Below are 26,313 nucleotides of genomic sequence, written 5' to 3' on the forward strand. Positions count from 1 at the left end.
CAGGGAAAGGGGGCGGTGCCAGGGGGGAGGTGGCTTAAAACTACCCGCTTTTATTGCACTTTTTTTTCGGACCAAGTTGCCAAGTCGAGGGACCCGGGCACTTGCCAAAAACGGATTAGTGTCTTACCAATCAATGTTCGCACTTAAAGCCTTAACGGGGGATTGCCCGGTGATCCCCTTCGCGGTGCACTCACGAATTAAAATTGGATTAGTAACTGCTTTTTTTTGTGAGTAAAACGAATACACGAACGTTGATTTATGGAGAGGGTTATGTTATGAATTGATGTGGGTTTTAAAATATATATATTCAGAGTTTGTAAGGGAACTTAAACTTTGGATCCTTGTTAAGTAAATAATTCTTTAATAATTTTAGATTGAAATCTGTCAGTGATGTAATTTAAACGTTAAGGAATTATTATTATTGGGACAAATGAAGCTTTTCTTTGTTCCTCAATTTAAAAATAAAGTAGTCATCATATGCGTAATAAAAGTATTCGAAGCAAAGATGTATTCGATGCCATAAAATAAATTTCTACATGTATTAAAACTTCTCCAAAAATATATCTAAATAAACAAACTTCGTTAAATATACAAGTGAATATTAAATGTAAAGAGTAGTATGTAAAATTTAGATTGCAATAAGAAACACTTCATTTATATTTCTTTTTTTTTTTAAATTGTTTTGTTTTTATACATGAAAAATATATAAACTTTATCAACGGACTTTTAAGTATTTTAATTTCCTCTTCTTTTGTAACTTTTCTATTATTGTACAAACATTTATTAACAGAACTCATTAAATTTTATAGAATTAAAGATATTCCTATCAATTTAATTTTGAATTTCCATACCAAAAATGTATAAATTGCAAATCAACTGTAAGTCACAAAAGTTGCTTAATGTTTTATCACTTTTTGCACATTATTTGTTATATTTTTTTCCCCAACCATAAATGCCAGCTACTGACACCTCTACACCTTCCTTCCACTCCCATTTCCACTCCTTTTTTCCTCCGTACCAAACCCTCTTTTCATTCCGGAACACACACACTCTCTCATGATGAAGCTGTTGTTGGCTCGACACTTTGTTGCCCCCACTCAAATGGAAGGGTACCCAACTCGTCCTTGCCCTCATCCTCATCCTCATCCTCATCCTCAGACCCTACAGCTCCTCCTCGATACGTGCCTTCAATCTCCCTCAATCGCCAGTCATTGATCATCGGAAGCATGGCAACGGATACTGATTTATGAAGCCGGCATTAAGCTTGAATTTCTCATCGACGCCTTGGGAGCCCGACACTCTTTGCCTTTGGGCCCATAACTCATCTTAATTTTAATTTGCAAGTGATGGAGTGGCTGCCACTGCTGCAGTCAACTCATCCGCACTCTTGAACCCCGGTCTCGCTTGAAATCAAGGAGATCCGGAAGAGTGCCCCTTCGGTGCTCTAAGCTGCAGCTTCATTATCTTAATCTACTCCTTTTTTTTCTGAAGAGCCCGCAAAAGTTTGCCCGGCTCAAACAGAGGTTTTGCAAATTTGCGCCCAATTGCACTTTGGGTCCAGTTTAATCTGCGAAATTGCCAGCAATTTTCACAAATTGCTTACATTACGTAAATGAAGAGGCGAATGCAGCAGTACTACCATTGTCCTGCGTTTCTACCAAAGCGGGACGCTCTGTCCTGTTTCCTCCTTTATGCCTTACTATCGCGGCTTGTCATCAAGGCGCTAGAATATTACGTATACGCAGCGTTGGCCCATGCTAAACTTATTGCCTTATAGACAGAGAGGAAACGAGGGGGAAGATTCTTTTGAGAAGCCAAAATATTTAAGTAAATGAAACATATTTTTTAATTAAAATGAAAGAGAAAAGTAATCTAGGTTTCATAAATGTATGAATGATTTTAAATGAGTGTAAGGGAAGTATTTAAAATAAATTTTCAACATGTTCTGCTTTAAATAAAGTGGGCATCTGTTACTTTTTGTAAGAAAGAATTTTAAATTAAAATAATATACCCTTTTTTTTAAATTAAAAACACATTCTCTGCTAAATAATAAGTATTTCCAACAATATATCATAGTTTTTAATAAGAATATAAGCTCCTATAATATATCTTTTTTGTACAAAATTCAAGTAAGGTAACCTAACTTCTCTTAATATTTTTTATATCTAAAATTAAAGTAACCCAAATATTCTCCCAGTGTCTTTTGAAATGAGAAGAGACACTGGCGTCTATTGGTGCACACTGGCAAATTGCAGTACAATTAATTTATGACATTTTAGCATGATAATGCCGCCAGAGTCTCGTTTTTGTCTCCGCTCAGTCGTTCCACCGGCTGCCGGTGCAATGTGCGAAATTTTAATTAAAAATAAAATATTAAATCAATGCCAAATTACTGTTTTAGTTCTGCCAGACCGCAGAGTGCTTGGGAATTGGGAGCAGCGACACATAATTCATTTGGCACAGAAAAGGGGGCCAGCGACAAAGTCGCTTAATTACCAAACGCTGTCGCCGTCGACGTCGCATTAACCCATTAATTAAGGTGACGTCAAAGGCAGAGTACAGCGCCAAAAGGCGATAAAGGCAAGGCGAGGAAAAGCGAGAACCAAAGGACACACAACCCATGAGGCTGCAAAGGATTCGGAGAAGCTTAAATGTGAAAAGGAGAAATGCGATGCTTTCTCCACTGGCAGCCGCATATTTATGGGTCTTGATATATATTTTTTTCTCAGCCAGACTGCAGCAGGAGACGCAGCATATGGGGCCAAGCTGGCGGTTCGATAAGATCTCTAAATCAGTCAAGGACACTTGGCTCAGAAAAACTCCTTACACAGGAAAAAACGGAGCAAAAACTATATATAAATTCGCTTTGAAGGGTAATTTTAATTTTAGTCAGAAGTTTGCAACTCTTATTTATATAAATATTATGTTAAATATAAGACGGGATAGTTTTCTACATATTTTATGTATTTGTAATTAGAGATTAAACCATATTTTGTATTATTTTATAGTTTCGATTTTAATTTTATTTAAATCGGACGACTATAATATATAGTTGCCATAGAAACGATCGCTAAATTTATGTCCATAACTCTCTGTGTAGCTTACTCTCGAGCTCTCTCTAGCTGCCTCGCTCTAGAGGTTACTCTTTCTCTCCATTTCTCTATGCCTAGCTCGCTCGGCAGCTCTTTCCCTCTTGCGCTCTCGCTCGCTCTTCTCTGCTCTGCTCTGCTCTGCTCTGCTGTGCTCTGCTCTTCTCTGCTCTGCTCGCGGACTATAAATAGAGGCGCTGAGGGCCCGCGCGCCTCAGTCGGTCCTAGGGGTACCTAGTGTTAACATCTCAACTGATAGTGCAAGTGATCAGCCTTCAACTCCAAAAATATGACGTTTGCAATGGAATGCAATCTGGATGACCAGCAATAAACTCACTTGGATGAAGTCAGCAAAAATACAACTCTTCACTGGAAGGAAGTAAACAATGACGTGTCCCTTACTGCGGTAAGTCTTAATCATGACAATTATATTATGTTTTAAGATGCTATTGCTGGGATCTGGCCTACGTGTAAAATTTATTTTGTACTTAATTCTTATTACTATAGCTTACTTTTTATATTAAAGTGATTCAGCAATTTTTATTATTTATTATATTATTATTTATTATTTATTATTTATTTTTATTTTTTATTATTAATTATATTATATTTATACGATAGTTTCAAAACTGACTTTGATACAAACTATTGCTATATTTTTATAAACTTGCAAGGGTTTAAATTTTTAGTCAGAAGCTTGAAATGCAGTAAAGTAGTCGTTTCCAACCCTATAAAGTATATATATTCTTGATCAGCATCAACAGCTGAATCGATCTTACTATGTCTGGTTGAAAAATAAAATTTTTAAATAATTTTCAAAATTTAAAAATTTTATAAGGGCTTACATCGTTAAAATTGACAAATATTTACAAAAAAATTTATTTATGTTAATTTAAACCCTTTAAAAACTAGCAAAAACAGCTTTCCATTTTTAAATTAAGGCATTTATGGCTTAGTTATAATATTTCAAAAACTTTGATTTACACAAAATTATCATATAAAAATATCCATTTAAATATATCTAGAATTGGTTTTTAGATTTAGAATTTAGATTTTATTAGTGACATACATAATTCAAGAAGCCAATCATGTCCAAAAAAATACAGACCTGTAACCAAAATCTTATTCATAAATGAATAAAACATTTTAAAGTGAATTTTTACAAGTTTTGTAAAGGCTAACATTATCCAAACTATCAGAAAATCCTTTAAATTTAAAATTTTTTAAAATATTAAAGCCCCATATGCTGGTAGCCCAATCAAAACCAACACAGAACAGTTTTCCAAATCAAGATAAATGCATTTTTGGCTTATGATCGATTTTAAATTCGAACCAATGATCCTATAGCTAAGCTTTCTTTCTTTTAAATTTATTAAATTTTATTAGTAATGATTATTTAGCTCTCATTTCATTGTGCTAAAAATCAGTTTGCTTAGTGTAATAAATGCCACACTTAGCGAACCACTTTTGTGCGCTGTTTCACTTCCCGTTGGCTGCATTATTAACTGCTTTGTTAGTTTGGCTGCCATTAAGGCCAAAAATTGGATGTCAGCGGACAAAGTTTTTGTGACCACTTAATGGCCAACCCTCAATTCCGATCGAAACCGAACCCAAACCCGGACCCCCTCCCTCCCCTGACCAGTCACTGTTCAATGCCAAAATAATTCGAAATTAGTTTTAGCCTTGCGCTTTCAAAATTAAACCAAGCTAAAAACAAAAAACCGAAAAAAAAAATCAATGCAATGAGGGGGAAAACGCACACGGACACTGTCCGTGGCAATCGCATTTTCAGTTCAGTTGAGTTCAGTTTTGGCTTTGCTTTTTTGCCATTGCAATGGTTCCCTGATTATTTGTTGGCCATGTTGACCAGCCGGCCATTTGGTGGCGTTCTCATGGCGTTTGGCGTGTGTCAGGACAAACTGGCAGTTCAATAATGAATAATAACGGGGCCGAGTTAAAAACTTTTGAACCCCAACCCACTGCCTCTGCCTCTCTGCCTTTCTTTCCTTCTGTCCGCTGCAGTCACAATAACAAATAACAAACAACAGCGGCGGCATAGAGGCAAAAATAGAAAAAAAGAACTTTGGCAATATATTTGCAACGCATTACGTGGCATGTCAAGCATTTTATCGCGCGTATTTTTCAATTTTGCCAGCAAAACTGGAGGAGGCAGCAACGGGGGTGCCACCATAGGGGGGCCTGCCAATGACAATGCCAGGATGCACTGGGTGTGATGGTAGGAGCGGGTTTAAGGATGCCTTGCAGGAAGCAGGATGCTGGCAATATGCTAGCTGCAAAAATTAAAGGAGGGGTTGGGAAAAAAAAAAAAATAATAGGAAAAAGCAGTATAAACACTGGATAGTTGACGCCGCTTTCGCTTGGCACCGCCTTCACCTAAAGAATTGCACTGAGCGGAAATTGCGACTTCAATGAGTTGAAAGAGTTTAAAAATAGAGCAAATACTCTGCAAATATCAATCCAAATTTCTTTCGGAAAGCAATTCTAAATCTCTTTTTTCTATAAAACACTACTAAAGTAGTAAGTAATATCTATAAATGTTCACAAAACATTTACTATATATTTCCAGCTTTTTCTCCCTGTGTTCTTTGCTTTTTTTTCTAATGCCCACCGAGGGTGCCTGGTCATATATTTCTTGGTCGCCCGCAAAGATAAGAGGACACCGACTCAAAACGACCCGCACAACCCGTGCGAGTCAAGGATCTCCCCCTTTCGCATATGTGTGTGTGTGTGTGTGTGTGCGAATGGCCAGAGTTGCAACCTTTCAACAACAAAAAAATAAAAGAAAAAATGCATAACAACACAGAAAGAAAGGTGAGGGAAATGGGGATTTTAGAGGGTAGCCCAGAAAACACCCATTGAAACACATTTCCGATGGACGCCTCATATCCGGTGGTGTGTGAGCGTTGAGCACAAACAGGAAACACATTATAGCAGCTGGTAGACAGACTTATGTGTGGCACTGTTTGAGAAATTGTTACACACACGCTGGCTGCTGTCACTGCCATAGTTGTTATTCTTATTGTTGTTATTTTGGGTATTTTTGCCGGTCGTCGTCGTCGTTACTTGTTTTGCTGCCCGTCCGCCTGTTGTTATTGCACCATTTTTTACATTTTTGGGTAAATAAGTAAGCTGTGAGCAATGTGAGTTATGCCAAAAGAACCGCACCAACACAGACAGACATATCAAGAGAGGGTACATGTCTGTGTCTGTGTTTGTTGCATAATGGCCGCCCGGACTCATCTATCAAAATGCGCGACTGGGAAAGTGCAAAAAGTGTTGCATACTTTGCAGCGCAACGAGCTTAAGCCTGAAAAAGTGTTGTGTCTCCTCGAAAACCTCGCCGGTTAGCAAAAACCCAAAAAAAACTGAGAGCGTTATGTCCCCCTTCTTCACCTCCCTCTAGATTTTTTTTGTCTTTTTTGTATTTTGTTTCCCCTCACAGGACCTTTTGACAATTCGAGATGATGGGCGGGAATTGAAAGGAAAAACAGAGGCCAGCCACAAAAAGTGTTGACTGCTCTAGTGAGGAATTGGTTATTTGAAAGGATATTGTATTGAAGTTTTGGCTAAGAGTTAGGAACATTTAATGGGGTCAATGGGGATTGAAAACTAAGAGTTTTGTTAGGAAAACCTTATTAAAAATAAGTATCTTTAATAAATCATTTAAAAAGATGTGAAGAAATAAGTTCAAAATCTCATAAGAATCTTAAATCGTATTGAATAAATCTTTAAAATTTAAAAAAAAAATGGTAAAAACGTAAATAAAATTTATAAATTTAATTAGTAAAAGATGTAGGAAGTGTCTTAATATAAATTTATAAAAATTATTACAGCAACCTTAAAGCCTTTACATTAAATTCTAAGAATGAATATAACACTTTCATGATTTTAAGTCTGAAAAATTATACTAATACTTGATAAAGTTGAGTTTTAGTCTGAAACACAACACTGTTATTTAATTAATAAATTATTCTGACTAATAATATTAAAACAAACAATATAATTGAAGTTTTTCTCTATACATAACCTTTCCTTGCTAAATTGTTGATGCCTACAAATATTTTTCTATACAATTTATTCTACTTTCCAAAAACAATCGCGTCTATAAATTTTCGGTAGCAAAATATTTACTGTTTATGGGCACCTTCTCTTCACAAATATACAAAAAAATACCCCGCACACTCCAAAATCGTAGTGGGCATAAAATTTCAGCTTGAAGAATGCTAAATTTAGCAAAAAAGGCAGGCAGGCAAGGCAAAGAAAATGGCCCCCGGCAAATTGCTCATTTATTTGCAGCTGTCAATATCAATAACAAATGGTTGTTATGCCCCGAACAAGCACACAAAATATACCCGTGCCCCACATGGTCGGGGCACACACACACACACATGGGCTTTAGGCTAAAGTCCCTCACTCTTTCTCAACTAATTTTCAGGGGTTTCCACTATCAACATTTGCCTTTTCTGTCTGTGTTGTAACTTTAGCCGCACTTGACAGGGACCAGTAATAAAATAAATGAGCCGCCATTCTTTTAAATTGAGTTTAATAAACGTCACACTTCATCGACAAGAGCACTGTCCATCCCAAATCCCAACAAAAACAAAAAAATGAGACTAAAGAGAACACGCTTGAGTGACCTATGCGAACTGGGAGGCTGTGCCCAAATGAACTATGAAAATGGCTGGGACAACATGCATATTCTTTTCTGGCCAACACACACACATATACATATACTTATTTATTATTCCCCAAGCGTTTGACCAACAACTAACCCCGAAAAGAGGGGGAAAAAAAGAAAAGAATTGGTAGAAGCGGAGCAACTTTCGGGCCGCATTCAAATGCCGTCTAATTTAGTTGCTTGCTGCATTGTGGGGTCCTCGTTTCCACCATCTCTATATATGTATATAGTATCTATATATCTATATCTGGCCAAAAAGTAGTCCAACTTTATGACCTCAGAGTTGTGCAACAGCATCGCGCGAATCGCTTACATGAGATTGTAATTACGATAAGCGAACGGCCCAGGAGCTTCGAGATGGTTTTTCCCCATAAACAGCCAAATGAGCCAAATAAATGTTATTTATACTAAGAGATAGGGTATTGAATGTTATATTAGAGGGTAGCAACTAGGGGTTATCCGGTATTATGTGTTTGGTTTTAGAAAAGGAATTGAAAGGATATATAATATCACTTGGTTTAAGTGCTTTAAAACATCTTAAGTAAGTTGTAGGTAACTTGTTACTTTGAAATAGATTGTAATATATATTTTATACTTTATAATATTATAAAAATATATCTTTTAAACAATGAAACCAAAAATCACATACATAATAGACATAGAAAAATATATCCTTAGATCCTAAGGTATAAATAGATAGAAGGACTCACAGACAAAGGTTAGACTCTTTACCTCATCGATCTCCCTTTTATCCGATATTTCTTTAAATTTCAAATAGTCCAATATACCCCACTAAATACCCCCTATCGCGGAATGGAGCAAAGTAAAAGAAGTGCTGAGCCTGCCAATCGTTCGACTTTTGTGTGTGGAATCCAATTGCGATTTATGTTTATATTTATATTTATTTTTATATAAAATTCATGCGATATCAAATCATGCTTCCCATATAGGTAACTAAATATGGCTCACACACACACACAGAGACACACACACAACCGCACACCCACAGACAGACAGAGAGACAGACAGACACAGACACAGACAGAGACGGACGGCGACCATTCAGGCATTCGACTTTTGGTTTTGGCTTACGGCTTTTGTGCCACGGCGTTATGTAAACATTCAGGGCATCGGATCGCTTGCCAGCAATGAGGCAGGCATGCCATGCATAGTCCCTATATAGAGATATATATATTGAATGGAAAGGGGTCCTGGGGGCGTGGCCATTTGCCGCGTTTAAGCGATTGAGATATATTTATTAAGCGAGCCCCAGACTCGCACAGAGACTCTGTAAAGAAGGCTTGTTTATGGCCCAAAAAAAGCTCAGCGGGGAGATGCAAATACACAAGGAGTTGGAGCCAAAAATCTCAAGGTGGCTGAGAAAAAATAGGTTACCCAGAGAAAGGAGCCCCCAAAAAATGTGGGTGAGCGGTAAACGCACCTTGTGCAAAACACATAAATAAAGGGACAATTTAAACGGATTCGAGAAACAAACAAGGCAGACGTACAGACATCTAGTATGTGGTCAAAAGGAAAGTAGATTGCACTGAGCCAAAAGAAAGGTATTTTAGAAAACAAAAGCAATAGTTTAAAGGTGAGATCATTTTTATTATTAAAAATAAGTTAAAGCAAATGGTGTACGCTAAAGAAAAGCTTCATTAAAACTTACTTTTTAAGATTACTTTATGGTAAGTAAATATATTGAGATGTATTTTAGCTTGGGAATATAAAAACAATAGTATTATATTTCTAAATAAAAAGAGTGTTCTTAGTGGTTTGGCATTTTAGGTTTCTTTCTAGGTATTAATGGAATGATTTTATGAGAAATAAAAAGGTTTCTTCAATCTTTTTCCTTATCATAAAGTTGTCTTATTTGTGGTAAATAAATTGTTAGGAACACTTCACACTTTTGAAAATAACACATCAGTTATTGGTCCTTTCTTGTAAGTATAATAATAAGACTCATCGAAACGTATATAATTTCATTAACTTTTAGCTTGAAACTTTATAAAACTGTATGTATGATGTTGTAAAAGTACTTAGTTGGTTCAGATCAAGCTTTTTTCAAGAAATTCTAGTTACCTTAAGAGCTTAATAAATAGTATCATTATTTTAAAACATAATTCACTTCAAAATCTCTTTCCACAGACCCAACACAGCCAATTCACGCAGGAAATCCTGCTTTTGGTAAACACCGCAGCTTTCAGCCACAAATCGTGTATAAATTTCCAAATAGCCGTATTTGATTTCACTTCAGGTCACAGATCCGTAGGTCGCTTTGGTCGCTGGGACTGGACTGAACTGAACTGAACTGAACTGGACTGGACTTTGCTTTGCCGGCACTTGATTGGTGGCTAATTAAAATGGCAAATCAAAGGCAAATGTTGACACTGCACAATCACAATGGCGAGCCGATGGAGGGACTATTCTATGGTCGCAATACGCGGAATGGCGGTGGCGCGGTGTCGATGTTTTTGGGGCCACACAAAGCGCCATTAATAGAGCGTGAATTTTAGCGCAAACACACCAGCCCACACAGCACAGAGGGGGGCGTCGCCAGGCAGGGTGTATATATGGGTGTGTGTGTGCGCATTTATAGCCCGCAATGTTTTGCCAATCAAAACCCCAAAGTCATTTCATTATTGGCTTTGCGTAATCGACGTCAAAGCGTCCCCGAACCAAAAGTCAACAGCGGAGAAAAGGAGAACCCAATCCCGCAGAGAAACCCGAGAGAAAACCAAGAGAAAGGGAGAAGCCAGAAATGGAGCTCGATCCCCCAAAAGCCTGTGCAGCCTGTAGATGGAACGAACGTGCATGCAGTCAAGCGAATTGAAGGCAAATATTTTTACTTTGACACGGCAAAAGGGTCCTGCGGGGGGTCCTGCTGAACGGGGAGCACTTGGGATACCCGGACTTTATTGTCAAAAAGTGTAAATGACACAGTTCGTTAAACGCGACATCGAGACGAGGCCAGGGAGCAGATATACAAAGACAGATAGCTAGGATAGATATGTATATGCGAATGGATGGATAGATGGATGGATGGATGGGCTGCGACAGATGGAAAACGCGGCCAAAAACTCCCAGCTTATATGACTCCGTATCCGTGGATTATGCACACTGGGGCGTGGCCCCGGAAAAACAGCGTCCGAAAAAGGATTGCAGGATACGGCAAACATTAATGGGACACACACACACACACACAGACAGAGAGGCAGTTCCAAGAACCCAAGGACCCAAGACCGAAAGCAAATCCAATACAGGGCAGATTTTTGTCAAGAATGTATGACAAATATTTTATGCGCACATCATAAAGGAACCGCAAGAGCAAGAGGCGGGTAGAGTGGATGATGACTGCACCAAAGGACAACTTCAGATGGCGAGTATATCCCGCAGATAGCCAGATACAAATCGCAGGACCAACCAACCAACCAACAACAGAGGAAAAATCCAACAAAATAAATAAGAAGAATGGGCGGGCAGTAGGGAAAAGCAGGCATAAGCATAAAAGCCAACAACGAAGGCACTAAATAACAACAAAAAAGGATAGGTACACTCGGAGAAAATATAAGAAAAACTAGACTAAATTTAAAAGAATATTTAGACAAGCCAAATTATTAAGCAATCTATATGATCCTTTAGTATGCTCTTATTTAGCTCTCTGCTAAATTAAAGCTTTTGAAGTTTCAGGAGACTATGGAAAACAAGAAAAATAACTCTGAGAAAAAAGGGAAGAAGAAAATATAGGCGACAGCCGCAGATAACAACAAAAGCTAAGGACTAAAGGTGCAAATAATGCTGGGAAAGGGGACGCCCGAAAAAGTATGCTACACATTTGTTGACATTGCCCGCGCAAGTGCGTGAGTATGCGTTTAGCTCACAAACCTGTATTTATGTCTGCGTATATTTGCCAGTGGTTTATGTGTGTTGACGTGAGAATTTGCACGTCCTTTGTTATGCACGCGAGTAAATGTTTCACCCCGGATTCTGGATTCCCCAAGCTGGAAAGAATTGAAAAACTAAACAAACTTCGCTGAGCGAAGAGCAAATGTTTTATTTGTCTGCAAACAAACATATCCGCAAAGATGTCAGCCCGCAAATGCACTGCGATTTCTGCTCCAAATTTGTTTCGATGGCGCAAAAAAAGAAAACGAAAAGGGTTTTTCCGCCCCATGTTTTCCACACACAAACTTTGCGGCCTCCTTTAGTTGTTATAATAAAAACGAAGAGAATATATATATATTTGTATACAAAGACTAGAGCGAGTGTATATGTTTGAGGTCGAGTTGATTGCTTAAGTAAACGCACTCGGGGCAGGCAACACAACACAAGAGAAAGAGCAAAAAAAAATGAAAGAAAGGCGCTCTTGATTCGCTGAACTTTGCTGGCTGGGAAATTGCTCGCTGGCTTTTCTTACTCTTCCTTTACCCTGGGTCAATTTCGGACGCTCACTGATTTTTGCTTATTTTTATTAATAGACTTTTTTTTTTGGTGCCCGAATTCGGCAGCCAAACAATATTTTTCGGCCGACGGAAGTGTGCACTTCAAATTATGTTACACACACACACACGAAGGTCGGGAAACCCTTTTTCTTTGTCTATGTGTGTGTGAGCAGGTCCGGCGGCTGTTTATAAAGGATAAATTGCTGGCAAGGAAGCAAACTCACTGTATGCCTAATCCGCAAATGGATATTTTGGCAGGATCAGAGGCTGGAAGGGGAAGGGGAAAATGAGAATGCGGCTGGGAAGTTCACAACTTTTTTATTCCCGCTGATTGCTGATTGAAAACTGAACCCCAACCCAAATTCAAAACCCCCAAAAACCAAACCCATACTCCCACACACACACACAAAACCTCCGAGTTTTGGGGTTCATTTTCGGCCTTAGCAAGTGAGTAATTAATTCTTGTGTTTTTGTTTGGCTTTTCGGTGGGTGGAAAACGGGTGCACCTATTTTTCTTCTCGCTATATTGGATATCATTAAAAACATGCTCGTAATCCTGTTAATTCACACTTTGAATAAGTAATAAATAGGTCTGAAGTGCATGTATACAACTCATCAATTATGGGTTTCGATTTTCTGTGCTTCTCTGTTTTAGCTAAAATTAATTTGTTAATTTATTTATATACTCTAATTAAACTCAAACAGAAATATAATTAATTTTTGGAAAATTTGTTTTGTTATCATTGGAAATTTTATATTTAAATACTATTTAAATTCTTTTACAAGTCTTTAAAGTGCTTTAATCATGAATAAACGTATTTTAGATTCCAATTTCAATATTACATATGTAGTTTTTAATAATTATATTTATTTAACCATTTTGATTATTGGTTTGGTGGTCAAAAATTAACAAAACAAAAAATGGGAAAACTTTGAATCCTTTAATTAGGAATGTCTAGCTGGAATTTTAAGCCAAAATTTGTCTATATTAAGCGGAAAAACTTAAGAGTTTAGTGTCCTTTTACTCTGTTTTAAAAAGTATTTAAGTATTTATTTTATTTATTCATTTTATAGTTCATAGAGCAATTGTTTGCTATAATATTTATTTATAATTATGATAATAGAATTATAATAAGATGCCTTGAATAGACATTCTTCAATATCAATAACTTAACGAATACTTTTATATTTCAACTAGAAATTCAAGAATTTCAAAGATACTACTACGATAAGTATCTATTTCTTAACTAATATTATACATAAATGTATAAATATTAAAAAATACTATTTAAAGTTATTAAAAGTCTTGGTAAAATAAAGAAATATCCAAAATATTATTGAAAACTTAAGAAGAACTTGAATACTTATTTCCTATTGGTTAACCCTACATAAAATCATAAATTACTTCCCCAACTTGACTGATATTACTTTAATTCAATCAAAAATGTAACTACAGTGCAGCAGCAAGGATCAAAAATGTCTTGAATTCTCCTCGTTTTCCCCTCTTTGGGGTTGATTTTTCGCCCATCTTAGTGTAAGGTCCTAGCACAAGCAGACAGTTGTCGGTTTGACTCACCTTTTTGCCAGGCGACGGCAACGGCGGAGACTCCTTTTTCTCGTTTCGCTCGCTCAATTCGGCAGCCAATTGGGCACACACATCAATCAAAGCACTTCAACAAGTTTTTCTCTATTTTGTTTGGTCTCTGGCTTAGTTTAGTTTTGCAATTGGTTCGATTTAGTTTCGTTTTTTTCGGTTTAAGTTTAGGTTTAGGTTTAGTTTAGTTTAGAGCGACCGGGTAGGAGCAAGGCACCGATACAGTTATGGGGCATAGTTATTATTATTATTAATATTATTATTATTGCTGGGGGAATTTATTGATATTATTTTGCGGTACTCTCACGCGGGAGGCCGTAAGGAATTTTCATAGCACTTTGCGAGCCAATTAATGGGTTTTGCATTCGAGCTGAAATTAACACAGGAATTTTGGCTAAGAAGGACTCTCGGTCAAAGGAATTTCCAAGGCAGGATAAAATGCCTCTGCACACACACACACACATACACACAGGCACATGTGGCAAGTTATCCTGCGACTGCGAATGCGTGTTTCTGTGTGTGTGTGTGTGTGTGTGGGCGAGAGACAGACGGATAAATGTCAGAGGTTATGGTGTTAATGTCGCTTTTATTTAAAACGGAAATCGGACAAAGAACAAAGGCGGCCAGTGTAATAAAAAATAAATTAAATGGAAATTGCAAAAGGTCCTGCCACCAAGAGAAGGCGAGAGAGAGAGAGAGAGACAGTGACAGAGAGAGCGACAGAGAGGCAAGGCTGAGGAGAGAAGGCGCGAATGTGTCACGGATTTCATTGCTCATTGAATACGCATTCATTTCACAAAGGAGAAAAAAGCGGAGCACAGGACCTGCCAGCCATTCAGGCAGCCGCCTCAATCGAGTCACTCAGTCTGCGTACGTAAGCAGCGAAGGACATTCACACACACACACACACAGAGTCGGGGAGAGCCACACACACACACACACACAGACACACAGACACCGAAACAGAGACAGAGGCAAAGGAGAGTAAGCCACAGAGAAAATCAAAACTACGCGCACACACACACACACACACAGTCGAAATTTCCTGACAAATTTCCATGTGTATGTGCGCGCGTGTCGAGTTTTGTTGTAATTTTTTGTTGGCCATTTTGGCAATTGCAATCCTTAGCATTTTATTGAATTTTTATCCAACAATCGACCAAAAAACACACAACTCTCGCAAAAGGATACGCACGCACACACACAGGCACACACACTCGAACAATAACAACACACACTCTGCTTTCATTTTTTTGTCATAATATTTTCCCGAATCCTTCTCTGACCAATTCACAACTTTCATTTATATCCCCGTCCCCCCACGCTTTTCTTTTTTTGCCGCTTTCATGCGTTTTATTTATTGGAATGCGTATGTGTTTTCCTTTTTTGATTTTCTATTAATTTTTTTCGGTTTTATCCGAACTTTTCATACGCGCTCGAAGGTGTGTTGGTGTGTTGTTGGAATTCGCAGGAGTCGCTGCTGCTTGCGGAACCGCCCTAAAACAGTCGGGAGAAAAACTGAAAATGAAAATTGCTGAAAAATTCACCCAAGGCAGGCAGCGGGAAAATCAAAGCCAAGTTTTGCAAAAGCTTTTGCCGCCGCCAAAGGAAAACGTACCAGTATTTTTCATTTGGGGGAGCGAGAGAAAGCTCAATCAATAAGTTTTGCTCTCTCTACAGAGCTCTCTTTGGGTTTTTGGAAAGGACACCACCATTAACTCCACCCACCCACATCCACCCCCTGGGGCCATAGCACATGCTGTGTCCTGAACAGAGCTTGCTCTGTGTGTGGTTTCCCTTTATTTTTAGCGAATTAACAACTTGTTTCTTTGTTTTAGGTTTATGATTAACGAGAAATCACACTCACTAAACGCGATTTAGAGAATAGAAACGTAAACCGTTCGCGAACGCAACTCCTTTGGGGAGACTCCACTACCTTTCGCTCTGCACTCGGGGCTTTCGGACGCGAGGTCTCTCGGTTTTCTCGATTTTCTCGGTTTTTCTCGGACTCTGAGCTCCAACACGTCTGACTGCCAGCCTGGCCACAACATGAATGTCTGGATGTCAGGTGTGCGATGCTCCTCCGCTATGCCACATCCAAAACGATGCGTTCCGGCTCGTGACGGAGTGTTCGTGCCACGGCGTAGGCGTCTCTCCGGGAGATTTGCCACTCACACAGAGCAAGAGAGAAAGCGCAAAGAAAGAGAAGCTGAGAATCCTGAGAATATATCCCGATAACCGTTATTTTCAGCGACAGTCGGTGCTGTCCACTTGCTGCAGGGTTGCTCCTTGACAGCTGCCAGGATATCGGGCAGGACTTGACACAACGCAGGGTTGCATGACAAAGCTACAGATGAGCTTTTAAGAACTCTTAAGCAATTGGTTTGATTTCAAAAGTAAGAATTACAGAAAATTAAGGATTTTGTTTTTAAAACATAAGTAATGCCGTTTCTGATAAAAAGTAAACATAAACTAGAAAGAAAGATAACTTAGGGAAGTAAATGTGTGAATATCCTTAAATAATGGATTCAAGAGCTCATAACTAAGCCAAAAATGCAGAAATTTCAATTCGGAAAGTTTTCCCATGTTAGTATTTATAAGATTAATAAATCTGCATACTAAACTTAATACTTAAAAAAATTTAAAAATTTGCCAATTTTTTCCATTATAAAACTTTATAAAATATAGAATAAAAATTTCAAAAAATTTATTTTCTCCCAAACATGTCTAGATCGTTTCTCCTATCGATGCTGATCAAGAATATATATGATTTATAGGGTCGGGAATGTCTCCTTCACGTGTTACCAGCTTCAGACTAAAAATATAAAACCCAGCAAAGGTATAATTAATGTCCTTTTCTCAATAAAAGTATTTAATTAATTTTTAATTAAAAGAATTACCTTTTCTTAAGTGTAAAACCTACTAACAATTTGCTTTTTAAAACCCTTTAAACATATTTCAATTAATCTAAAATCTCTCCTAACCCGTAGAATATTTTCTTGCCTCACAAAAAAGCTTTCCCTATGCAAGTTTTAAAATTACATAATTACAATTTGCATTTTGAATAGCCCCTCGGGGCTTCGAGTGGCCGGCACTTCAAGGTTCTAGCCACTTCAGATCTTCCAATCAGGCTCATCAATCTGTCAACTCCTTCGAGTAGAGGTCTCATAGAACATACGGCCACTTGGGCGAGGACAAAGGACCTGCATAAGGTGGCGGCACAAAATGTTCGAGAGCCTTCTGCCTCTCAAGGTGCAAATTAGCAGAGCAGCAGGATAACCTCTACGTTCTTATAAAGGTATTTTTCCGATCCTGGATCCTGAAGGCAGCTGCCTTTGGCCCGCAGAAATTGAGACTTGTTTTAGATGTGTGTGTCCTTCCGATGCGGGTTCCTCTGCGAAGGAATGTCTCGTGCCAAAGGTGCCAAATGCAACATATCGTTTACCGAGATCATTTTATTATTATGCGTTCTTGTTTTTATTTTTTATTAGGTTTGTTGTGTATTTATTTTGGACACAGATGTTAGAGAACACAACAACGGATGGGCTGCTGCTGCTGCTGCTGCATCACACCCTTAAAAACGGGGTAGTTTTTGTCGGCATGATTTTACAGAAATTCGGATGCGATGGGTTGGGCTGCAACAGGACATCTTTCGGCTTAAATGCTATATATGGCTCTTTTGACGCTTTAAATTGATTCACACCGCGCACGCAACTTGGGCACCCCCGATTTTTATGCTGCTGCACCCTCGCGTCCTCGCATCCCGGCATATCCTGGCATATCCTGTTCGTTCTCGCTTTTTTCCGTGCTGTCATGCATTTGTATTTGATTAAACATTTTTTACGCGTTTCCGTTTTGAGGGCATCATTAGTTTGCCCCGTTTAGGGTTTCACTCTGGACCAGCTTCGGTTCACCCACACCCCGGGGATTCCACCCCCATCATCAAGTTTCCTTCTCGTCCTTTTTTTCTGTACTGTGTGTGCTTAGGCGCAACTTGCATCTGTCCAATTCCGAGTTCGAGTCCGAGCATGAGTCCACTTCCGCTTTTCCGCTTTTCCCACTTAAAGTGCTCCGGTATTTGTTTTAGTCTCTCGCAGATCGATGGGCCATGTCAATGGCCTTTTATGGCATTTCATTACAGGACTGCAGCGTTATTTGGAAATAATTGTGAAGAATCACCCAAGAAGCAATCATCATTATTGTTTTAGCAGACGTGCAACCCCCACGTAGATGATGTATGCTTTTCTTCTACAATTATAAAGCGATTATTTAAAGGCTCTCAGGGTTTGTTTGCACTAACACGAAGCAAGAAAAAATTCAAGTTTTTAATTTAAGTGTATCTTTTTCTGCCTTAATTCAAGTCTTTTTTAAATAGTTCGTATTTTTAGTGGGTTTTTGGAGGACGTTTTGGGTGAGTTATTTTGTTTCTAAGTTTTCTTTGGGAGAGTTTTCCTCGCAAAATATATTAGGAGCTTGCATTAATACTTCCCTATGAAAAGTATACCTACAATTAAAATAGCTACAAATTTTAAGATTTAAAAAAACATAAATATTAATAAATACATTTAAATACTGAAGAATTTCTAAAGAAATAGAAGTTTGCATTGTTAGCAAACAATTTTTAGAAGTCACAAATTTTATGTGACTTCTAACATCCCCTTTTCTCACAGAAAGAAGAGTTTTAATTGCAGTTTTTCGTTTTTATTTAATTACACTTTACATTGTTTACAATTTTTAAGAATTTTTAAAATTGGTTTTCATACAAAAATATCTTCTATTTTCATATATTCCAAAGGAAAATATATGTATTTAAATAAGAAACTATTCTCTCTGTTCCACAATATGTTTAAATATTAAAAATATAGATTTCTCTGTATAAAAATATGTTCTTTTGGTATTTTAATATTATAAACAAAGTTTTCTTATTTAATTATCCATTTATATATTTTAAAACTTTTAATTACGGTTCCAAGAGGTTTTCATGTATGATAATATATATTTCCCAAAGATAATAAAGATTTCTTTTTCAGTTTTCCATTTTTATTCAAGACTTTTTTGTTATTAATTTACAATTTTTATGGGTTTTCCAAGAGATGTTTTTGTATAAAAATATATATAAAGTTGTTATATCAAGTGTATATTACGTATAAAAATATATGGTAGAAAATCTATATTCTTTGCTTATTGTTTATGCACTCGAGCACAACGATCCTTGTAAACTTTAGGCTTATCATTTAGTATCACAAAATCTCAACCGATATGGTTCCATGTATATGATATATCTTAAAGTTAATTAATGACTAGATTGAGCGAAAGTTTCCCATTTCGTTGTACTCTGAGGTTACAACCAATTTACATATATAATATGTATATATGTAGATGTGACAAGTGCTAAGGAACAATAGCGATGTGATATTGCCCCGATATTTGGGATTGCCTTAGATTATTGCTTTAAGTACACAACCGCCGGTTCAGAGATGCCTGTGGCCCTTATAGCTAGGTTGTACTGTTCAATACTTTGACTGGTAGTGAGACGCTGGTCCAAATGTCCGTTTCTATAACTAAGTTAAGCTAAACTAAACTGAATAGATTCTTGGGGATAGTAATCATCCCACCTCTTAAGTTCCTAAAAAATGACTAGAGTTCACACTCGACTTTGGTTTACCAACGCACTGGGTTTGGATTTGTTGTTTAAACTTAGGTTTTTGGGGTTTGGTTTTGCTTATTTGGTTTGGTTTTGTAACTTAATAGCTATTACTGCACAATTTCGCCTGAATTTTGTTTTCGGTATATAACCTATATGTAGAAACTAAAGCTGTATCCGAAATATGAAGAATGTTGAATGTACTTGTAGGTACAAAACTTAGAAAAATCGAAATCAAGTTGACTTACAGATTAGAAAGTATCTAAAATGACTAGAAGGAATGCAAGAACTTATGACTAGAATGACACATGAATTATTATGGGGTTGATAAATATGATATGTGTGTGAAAGATGAGCTTGAGATATGAGTAGATGGTTTTATGAAGGATGAAGTATGAAGTAGATGATCCGGAAAGGTGAGTATGAGAATGAGTCATGAGAAATGAGTTAGGGAAGTGTGAAGTATGGAATGTATGAGTAAAGGATGAGTATGAGAATGAGTCATGAATGAAAGAGTTATGGAGGCGGAAATATGGAAAATGATAGAGAGAATGAAAGCTGATTAGTATGGGATGAAGAATGAAAGTATGAAAGATATTAATTTGAGGTTTATACTATTTCCTAGTTCATTGCACTCCCAACTGTTACTAAGCTAAAACTAATGACTAGAAATGCTTTTCTGGTACAAGTACAAGTACTTAAAAACACTTTTTCGAGATCGTATTGAAGCTGACTAGTGCCAACACACTGACTAGTTGTTACACACTGACTATGATGTATGACTAGAAATACCTTTGGAATGTCTGATCGAAGTACGGATGCAAATCAGAGCCTGACTAGAATTGAACTCATCTTGAACTGGAATTAAACTCAACTAAATCGGATTAATAACTAAACATTATCAGCTAACTAAGAGTAAAAGATGGAAAATGAAATTCCCTTTTTTTGTGTGGATAAAACTAAGTCTTTGGTCTGCTTCAGCTGCATTAAACCCTCGAACTAAGGGTTAGTTCTCAATTAATAACTAAACTTAACAGTAACTCTGGTGAAATCTCACTCGCTTTCAATGCGCCATGGTTGTGTGCTGGATGACGGAGGCACAGTTCCTTAGATTGGTCAAGGCCGCCGCCGCAATGCTCTCCTCCTCGGTGAGGCCATGCTCCACGATCTGGAGTCGACCATAGCCCACGGAGGAGGCCGACGAGCTGCTGTCCGAGAGATAGTCGTTGTCATACTCATAGTTGCTCCTGGCAGCATAGACACCTTCATCGGAGTGAGAACTGCTGGCCGAGGAAGTGGAGGCCGCCTGATTGAAATGGAAACTACCTGTGATGGTGGTGGTGTTACTTGGCGGCACCATTTCCTGTGGCTTTTCCACCGTTTTCCCCAAAGGTTTCTTCTGATGCGTCAACTGATGTTTTCTCAGGTAAGCTGCACGCTTGAACTTCTTGCCGCATTCACCACAATCAAAAGCCATTTCCTCGCCACCCTTTTTCTCCGCCGGCGACTGTTGTTGCTCCACTTGGTTAATGGTGTTCCGATTCTCCTTCTTCGAGGAGGTGGCTGCCTCCTTGCGGGGTTTATGCCACCTTCGATGTGAAGCCAGGTTAGCAGGACAATTGAACTGTTTGCCGCACTCGGGACATCGGTACTCCAGGAGCACTATGCAGGCACACCGATGACGAGCCAAGCCAAAGGCATCCTCAAACTTGATCTTACACAGCCGACACACATAGTCACCAATCACATTCTTGATGGCAGCCAACTCGGCCTTGGTTTCCTCGGTGATCTCCACAATGTTGTATTTCGGATCAATGTCACCGTTGCTGTACTGCATCGAACCATCGGTGATGTCCTCCAAGGGGCGGATAATGGTCCCTGAGACTGGTGAACTTGTCTCCTCATCAAACTTCAGCTTGCGTGTGGCCTTGTTCCTCGAGGATTTCGTGGAGGAGGCACTGGCCTTGCTGGTCCTAGGCGCCGAATCGAGTGGCTTAATGGGTTTCGCAGGCGTGGCTTCCACTGGAGCTGGCGGGGATTCAAGCTTGGCCATTTTAGCCGACTGTTTATCATCATCATCATTGTCGCAGCTCAATTTACGCTTAATGGCCAGCTCTGGACTCTGCGGCGGTGTAGGGTCGGATTTTGGTGTTAGTTCTGCCGGCTCTTGCTCCTGGTGCTCCTGCTCCTGCTCCTGCTGCTGCTCCTGCTGCTGCTCCTGCTCCTCCACTATATCCTCTGTAACATTTTCGCTGTACACCTCGGTAAATGTGGTGGCCATCGGCACATCGCTGCTGGGCAGTGGCGAGGGCAGTTTCACCGACAAATCCAATGGAATTTCGCACCTGGTCTTCAGATTCAGATACCGGCTGCGGTACTTGGGCGGCAATGAGGCCACCGTGGTCAGCAGCCCCAAGCCATGGGGCATGCCCTTGTGCTGCAGCTGGATGCCGATGCTGTGCGGATGGCGAAGGGTTTCGGTTCCCTGGCTTTGGGTTTGTAACTGCGTCTGCGTCTGGGCCATGGCATCGATAGCGTTTAAACGTAAAAAACTTGAACGCGTTGGAAAGGGGACAACGGAAACGGAAACGAGAGAACGAGGAACGGAGAACGGAGAACGGGAACTAAGCAAACTTAACAACAAACTGATAACGCTGATCCTTGCGGACTGGAAAATGGAAACAAGGACCTCCAGTCGGCTCGACGTTTGTGCTGCGAATGACGTTCAGGTTATCCCTTGGCGGCTATTTATGTATGCCGGCAGCGGCCAAAGGAAAGCGAAACTGAAACCGAAATCATTGTTTTGTGCCGGCGTCGCTCCTGGAAATTACATTTCAACCCCCTTTTCCTAGGGCCAAGTCGTTGTCCTTTTTCGACGCCAACTGTGGCAGAGGCAGAGGCAGAGGCCGAGGCAGCGACGCCAGCCGAGCCGCAAAAGCCGGAATCTTTTGTTAGCAATCACACACACATTAGTCACCCTTTTTTCCAACTCACAAACACACACATACACACACACACACACCGATCTCTGTTAGTGAAAGTCCTACGCATACAAACAAATGGCAGGCAAGGACAATGCACTCGGCGAAATCAATGTGCGACAGCTGTTATCCTTGCCACGCACCAAAAACACAGCACGTTCCTGGCAAATATTCAGCGGAAATCGGAGCCTCTCATATTGTTACTGATTTTTGGCGAAAAACAGCTGACATCCATGAAACCGTTAATTGAGCGTGTAACCATAAGGTCAGAGTGTAGACAAATCCTCGAAGGGGATCCCTGGGATCCTTGAAAGAAGAGCATCTTTGTTGCCATTTGGCAAAAACAGCTGTTGGCAATTGGAAGAACGAAAATGTTTTATGGGCCATAAAGTGACTTGTGTAAGGTAAACAATGTAACAAGTAAGGACTCCAGGTAGCAAGGATTCTAGAAAGAAGTGTGCAGCTGATTTGCGGATATCTTTTTATATAGATTTTATAAAATATGCAAAGACTTGACAGAGGAGAGCTTATGGGGACGTAGCAGAATTATAGATTTTACAGAAAATAATGTTAGAAACCGAGTTTGAAGGTTTTATATATGGTTTCTTATATATTATTGTATGAATTTTAATATTATTTTATAAATAATAAGAAGAAAGTAGAGGAAAACAATACAACTAACCCGTAAAACATTATTTTGTCCTTTTCAGAATATTACAAACATGATTATAAAACCCCAATATTATATTCCCTAACCTGGCATAACTTTCTGAGGAAACTTAAGCCCATATATTTATTTTCTTATTATAAATATTCCTCCCCAATTTTTCTCTCTGTACTGTTAGCTACTGCATTTATCAGGTTTTTGCGGCCGCCTCAGACGACGGGCTAAGCTCGTCAAGGTTTTTGGTGGGGTAGGTATCAGACGCAGGAGCAAAAGCCGGAGCAGACACAGGACCCAGAGTTCGAACTTCGAACTCCACCACCACCACCCAGGCACAGGACACAGGACACAGGACACAGTCTCGCCTGTATCTGTATCTTTGGTCGTATCTGTGTGTTTGGATACACAAAGCTGTGTATGTGTGTGCTTTGCATTAATATAATCGAAATGCGACGCCGGCAGTGGTTGCCATGAAAGGGAATGCACTTTCGATTCCCGTCGAGGGCTTTCGTCGCAGGACTTTCGTTGGTCCTGGAAATATGGCATATTATGTTGAACATGACGCCGCCATTGTTGTTGTTCTTGTATTACGGTAGGCACGTGCATGGCAACGATTGCCACCCCAAAAAATATATAAACATATATATCGACACTGACAGAGCGTGTGTGCACTGGGAGAAAAATTGAAGTGACTATGGTGGGAATTTCTTGAGAGTTTACATAATTTTTGCAGATATTTATATGTTTTTAAAAGCTTACAGAATTTGTTTTTAAAGAGTTTAATAGTAGAAGGTATAAGAATTTATTTTCATCTAATAGAATTTGTTTGTAATAAGTTTAGTAATAGAAAACTTCCCAATTCCCCTTAGATTTTGGTAGTTGTTAACTTTTTCAATAATACATCATCTATTTCAAGCTTTAAATTTGAGATAAAATATGTTTTTCATAGAAATAAAATGACTTAATATATAAATAAAAATTATATTGAACATAAATACCATTTAAATTGATCTTCCAATCAAGACTTATAGTCATCATCTTTATATATATTTTAGGTTTGTAAAAATAACTTCGAAATGCACTTGATCACTGGTAACGCGTAAACTTATCGGGGTTTTGCGCGACGCGGCCCTTATCTATTAATTATATCACATGTAAAACGGTACTAACTAAATATAACTTAAGCATGGGTTTGAAAGAGCGGATTGGAAAGTTACAGAGGACTGGAAGTGGGAAGAAAAAGAAACTGAGAGAGAGAGGCTTGTGAGAGCGCTTTAGACGGGAAATTGGAAGCTGTTAGTGGGGATCAAAGTGCCTCTTGATAAAGAGTGCTCTCTTGGCAAAAACAAAGCATTTACTGATTACTTTAATTAACTTAAGAAGTATTATTTTATATATGAAGAAATTGCCTCAAATCACATAAAAATGTAGTCTTCAAAGCTCTTTAAAAACATTTTTAGTATAAATAAAATATAATTTCTTACGAAAAAATTGAGAACCAATTGTAAAATTATATTTTGATCCTACATCTTTAATTTTTATTTGTTAAAAATCCTCTAAATGTAAACTTTTGCTATTAATTTCTCTCAGTGCATCGTGCTCGAGTGCACAGGGTATTCCCAAAGCGACCCAATCGCAGCAGGGTGGCCCTGGCAAGGGGAATTCAATGTTTGCCATGCAGCTTAGAATTAAAATAGCGCACGCATTCAAAGCCAAAGCTGAAGCTGAAGCCAAATCCAAACCTTCGTTTCCAATGAATCGAAGAACCCAGAGAAGGCAACAAAAGTCTCAGAAGTGCGCCAGCCACGCGAGCATTGTCCTATTCGCTCCTGCCCATCAGCCATCCTTGCGTCCTCTCGTCCTGAAAACCTGAAAGCCCAAGCCCAAGATAGCTCCGGTGCGGAGGGAAATTCCAACCCTAGCTGAATGTCCTCATCCCCTTGCCGGAGAAGCGTTTGCCAACTTATCCTTGTCACTCACAAATGCCGCCTTATTTTGGACTGCGATAAAGTGAGAGAAATGCGGAACGCGAAAATCAAGCCATCAAAAAGATGAAGTTTGATTAATCCGAGGACAAGCCTATTCCACAGGATTAGTGCCTTGTTGGTTATAGATTCTTTTCCGGTTATTATCATCCATCAATTCGGAGAGCACTTTTATTAATTTCTTATGACAATGACCTCTGAACTTTTGGCAACAATACTAGATTAGGTGTTTATTCTTTGTTAGAATTTAAGAGAAAGCATAAAGGTTTAATCAGGGAAATTCTAAGAAAGCTAGATTAACTGAAATAGATAATAAACTATTCAAGTAAAAGGGTAAGGTATAGAAAACATACATATAGCCTTTTATATGGAAATTTCTTTGACAAATCGAAAATTAAAAAACTCATAACTAAGCCAAAAAAGCTTGAATTTTAGTTCGGAAAACGTTCCGATGTTAGTTTTTATTAGAATAATAAATCTGCTTATTCTACTTAATATTTAAAAAAAATATAATTTTTGGAAATTTTTTTCACAATTTTAACGATAAAAAATATTGAAAAAATTTTGCAATTTTTTTTTTCTGCCGAAAATGGCTAAATCGATTCGGCTGTTCATGCTGATCAAGAATTTATATGATTTATAGGGTCGGAAATGATTCCTTCACTGCGTTTCAATCGTCTGACTGAAATTATATTCTGCAAAAAAGGTATAAAACAGACAATTTCATTGAAAAATCAATGTTTTCCAAACATCATAATTAAGCCGAAATAGCATTAATTTTGATTCGGAAAGCTTTTCTGTGCGAGTTTTTATAGCACCAACAAATCTGCATACTGCGTTTGTTGATGCGAATTTAAGTCTCTGACTAAAATAATAAAACCCTGCATAAAGGTATAAAAACAGACAATTTTTGTCAAAAAATCATAGTTTAAAAAACTCAACTAAGCCAAAAAGTCACTAATTTTAATTTGGAAAGCTGATCTATGCTAGTTTTGACTAGATTAACAAATCTGCATACTCAGTTTTTAAGTTTAAGAAATTACATTTTTTGTCGATTTTTGAAAAAAAGAATGATGTAACCCCTTATGAAAATTTCAAATTTTAATAAAATTTGGAAAATTTTATTTTTCTTCCAGACATGCCTAGATAGATTCCCCTGTTAATTCTGATCAAGAATATATATGATTTATAGGGTCGGAAATGACCCCTTGAATC

General features: G+C 38.3%; 2 protein-coding genes across 4 annotated transcripts in view; both read right to left on the reverse strand.

Annotated features, from left to right (window-relative positions):
- Positions 1–16,024, reverse strand: part of LOC110178592 (Glucose transporter 1) — a 98,028-nt gene extending 82,004 nt beyond the window's left edge. Inside the window, exons 1-2 of the mRNA XM_086829786.1 lie at positions 15,761–16,024; positions 13,807–14,194 (exon numbers count right to left, since the gene is read on the reverse strand). The gene's annotated coding sequence lies outside the window, so the exon portion shown is untranslated. The remainder of the gene's footprint in view (positions 1–13,806; positions 14,195–15,760) is intronic.
- Positions 16,025–19,540: 3,516 nt separating this feature from the next.
- On the reverse strand, positions 19,541–22,074 carry nerfin-1 (nervous fingers 1). Of its 3 annotated transcripts, none has more exons than XM_086829788.1 (2): positions 21,714–22,074; positions 19,541–21,671 (listed from the first exon to the last, which is right to left on the reverse strand). In XM_086829788.1, the coding sequence occupies exons 1-2, from the start codon at positions 21,990–21,992 to the stop codon at positions 20,532–20,534; spliced, it is 1,419 nt and encodes a 472-aa protein (XP_086685914.1). In that variant the 5' UTR covers positions 21,993–22,074; the 3' UTR covers positions 19,541–20,531. The 3 variants fall into 3 exon arrangements, with proteins under 3 accessions (XP_086685914.1, XP_086685913.1, XP_020801453.2); XM_086829787.1 differs by having other exon boundaries at positions 19,541–21,677; XM_020945794.2 differs by having other exon boundaries at positions 19,541–22,074.
- Positions 22,075–26,313: the final 4,239 nt, after the last annotated feature.

The sequence above is a fragment of the Drosophila serrata genome, unplaced genomic scaffold (assembly GCF_035046125.1).
Source record: "Drosophila serrata isolate PLE 108 unplaced genomic scaffold, ASM3504612v1 contig_217, whole genome shotgun sequence".
Lineage (NCBI taxonomy): Eukaryota > Metazoa > Arthropoda > Insecta > Diptera > Drosophilidae > Drosophila > Drosophila serrata.

Bases quoted from the DNA above. Each gene is read 5' to 3' on its own strand.
- nerfin-1 (XM_020945794.2), bottom strand. From the start codon at position 21,992: ATGGCCCAGACGCAGACGCAGTTACAAACCCAAAGCCAGGGAACCGAA.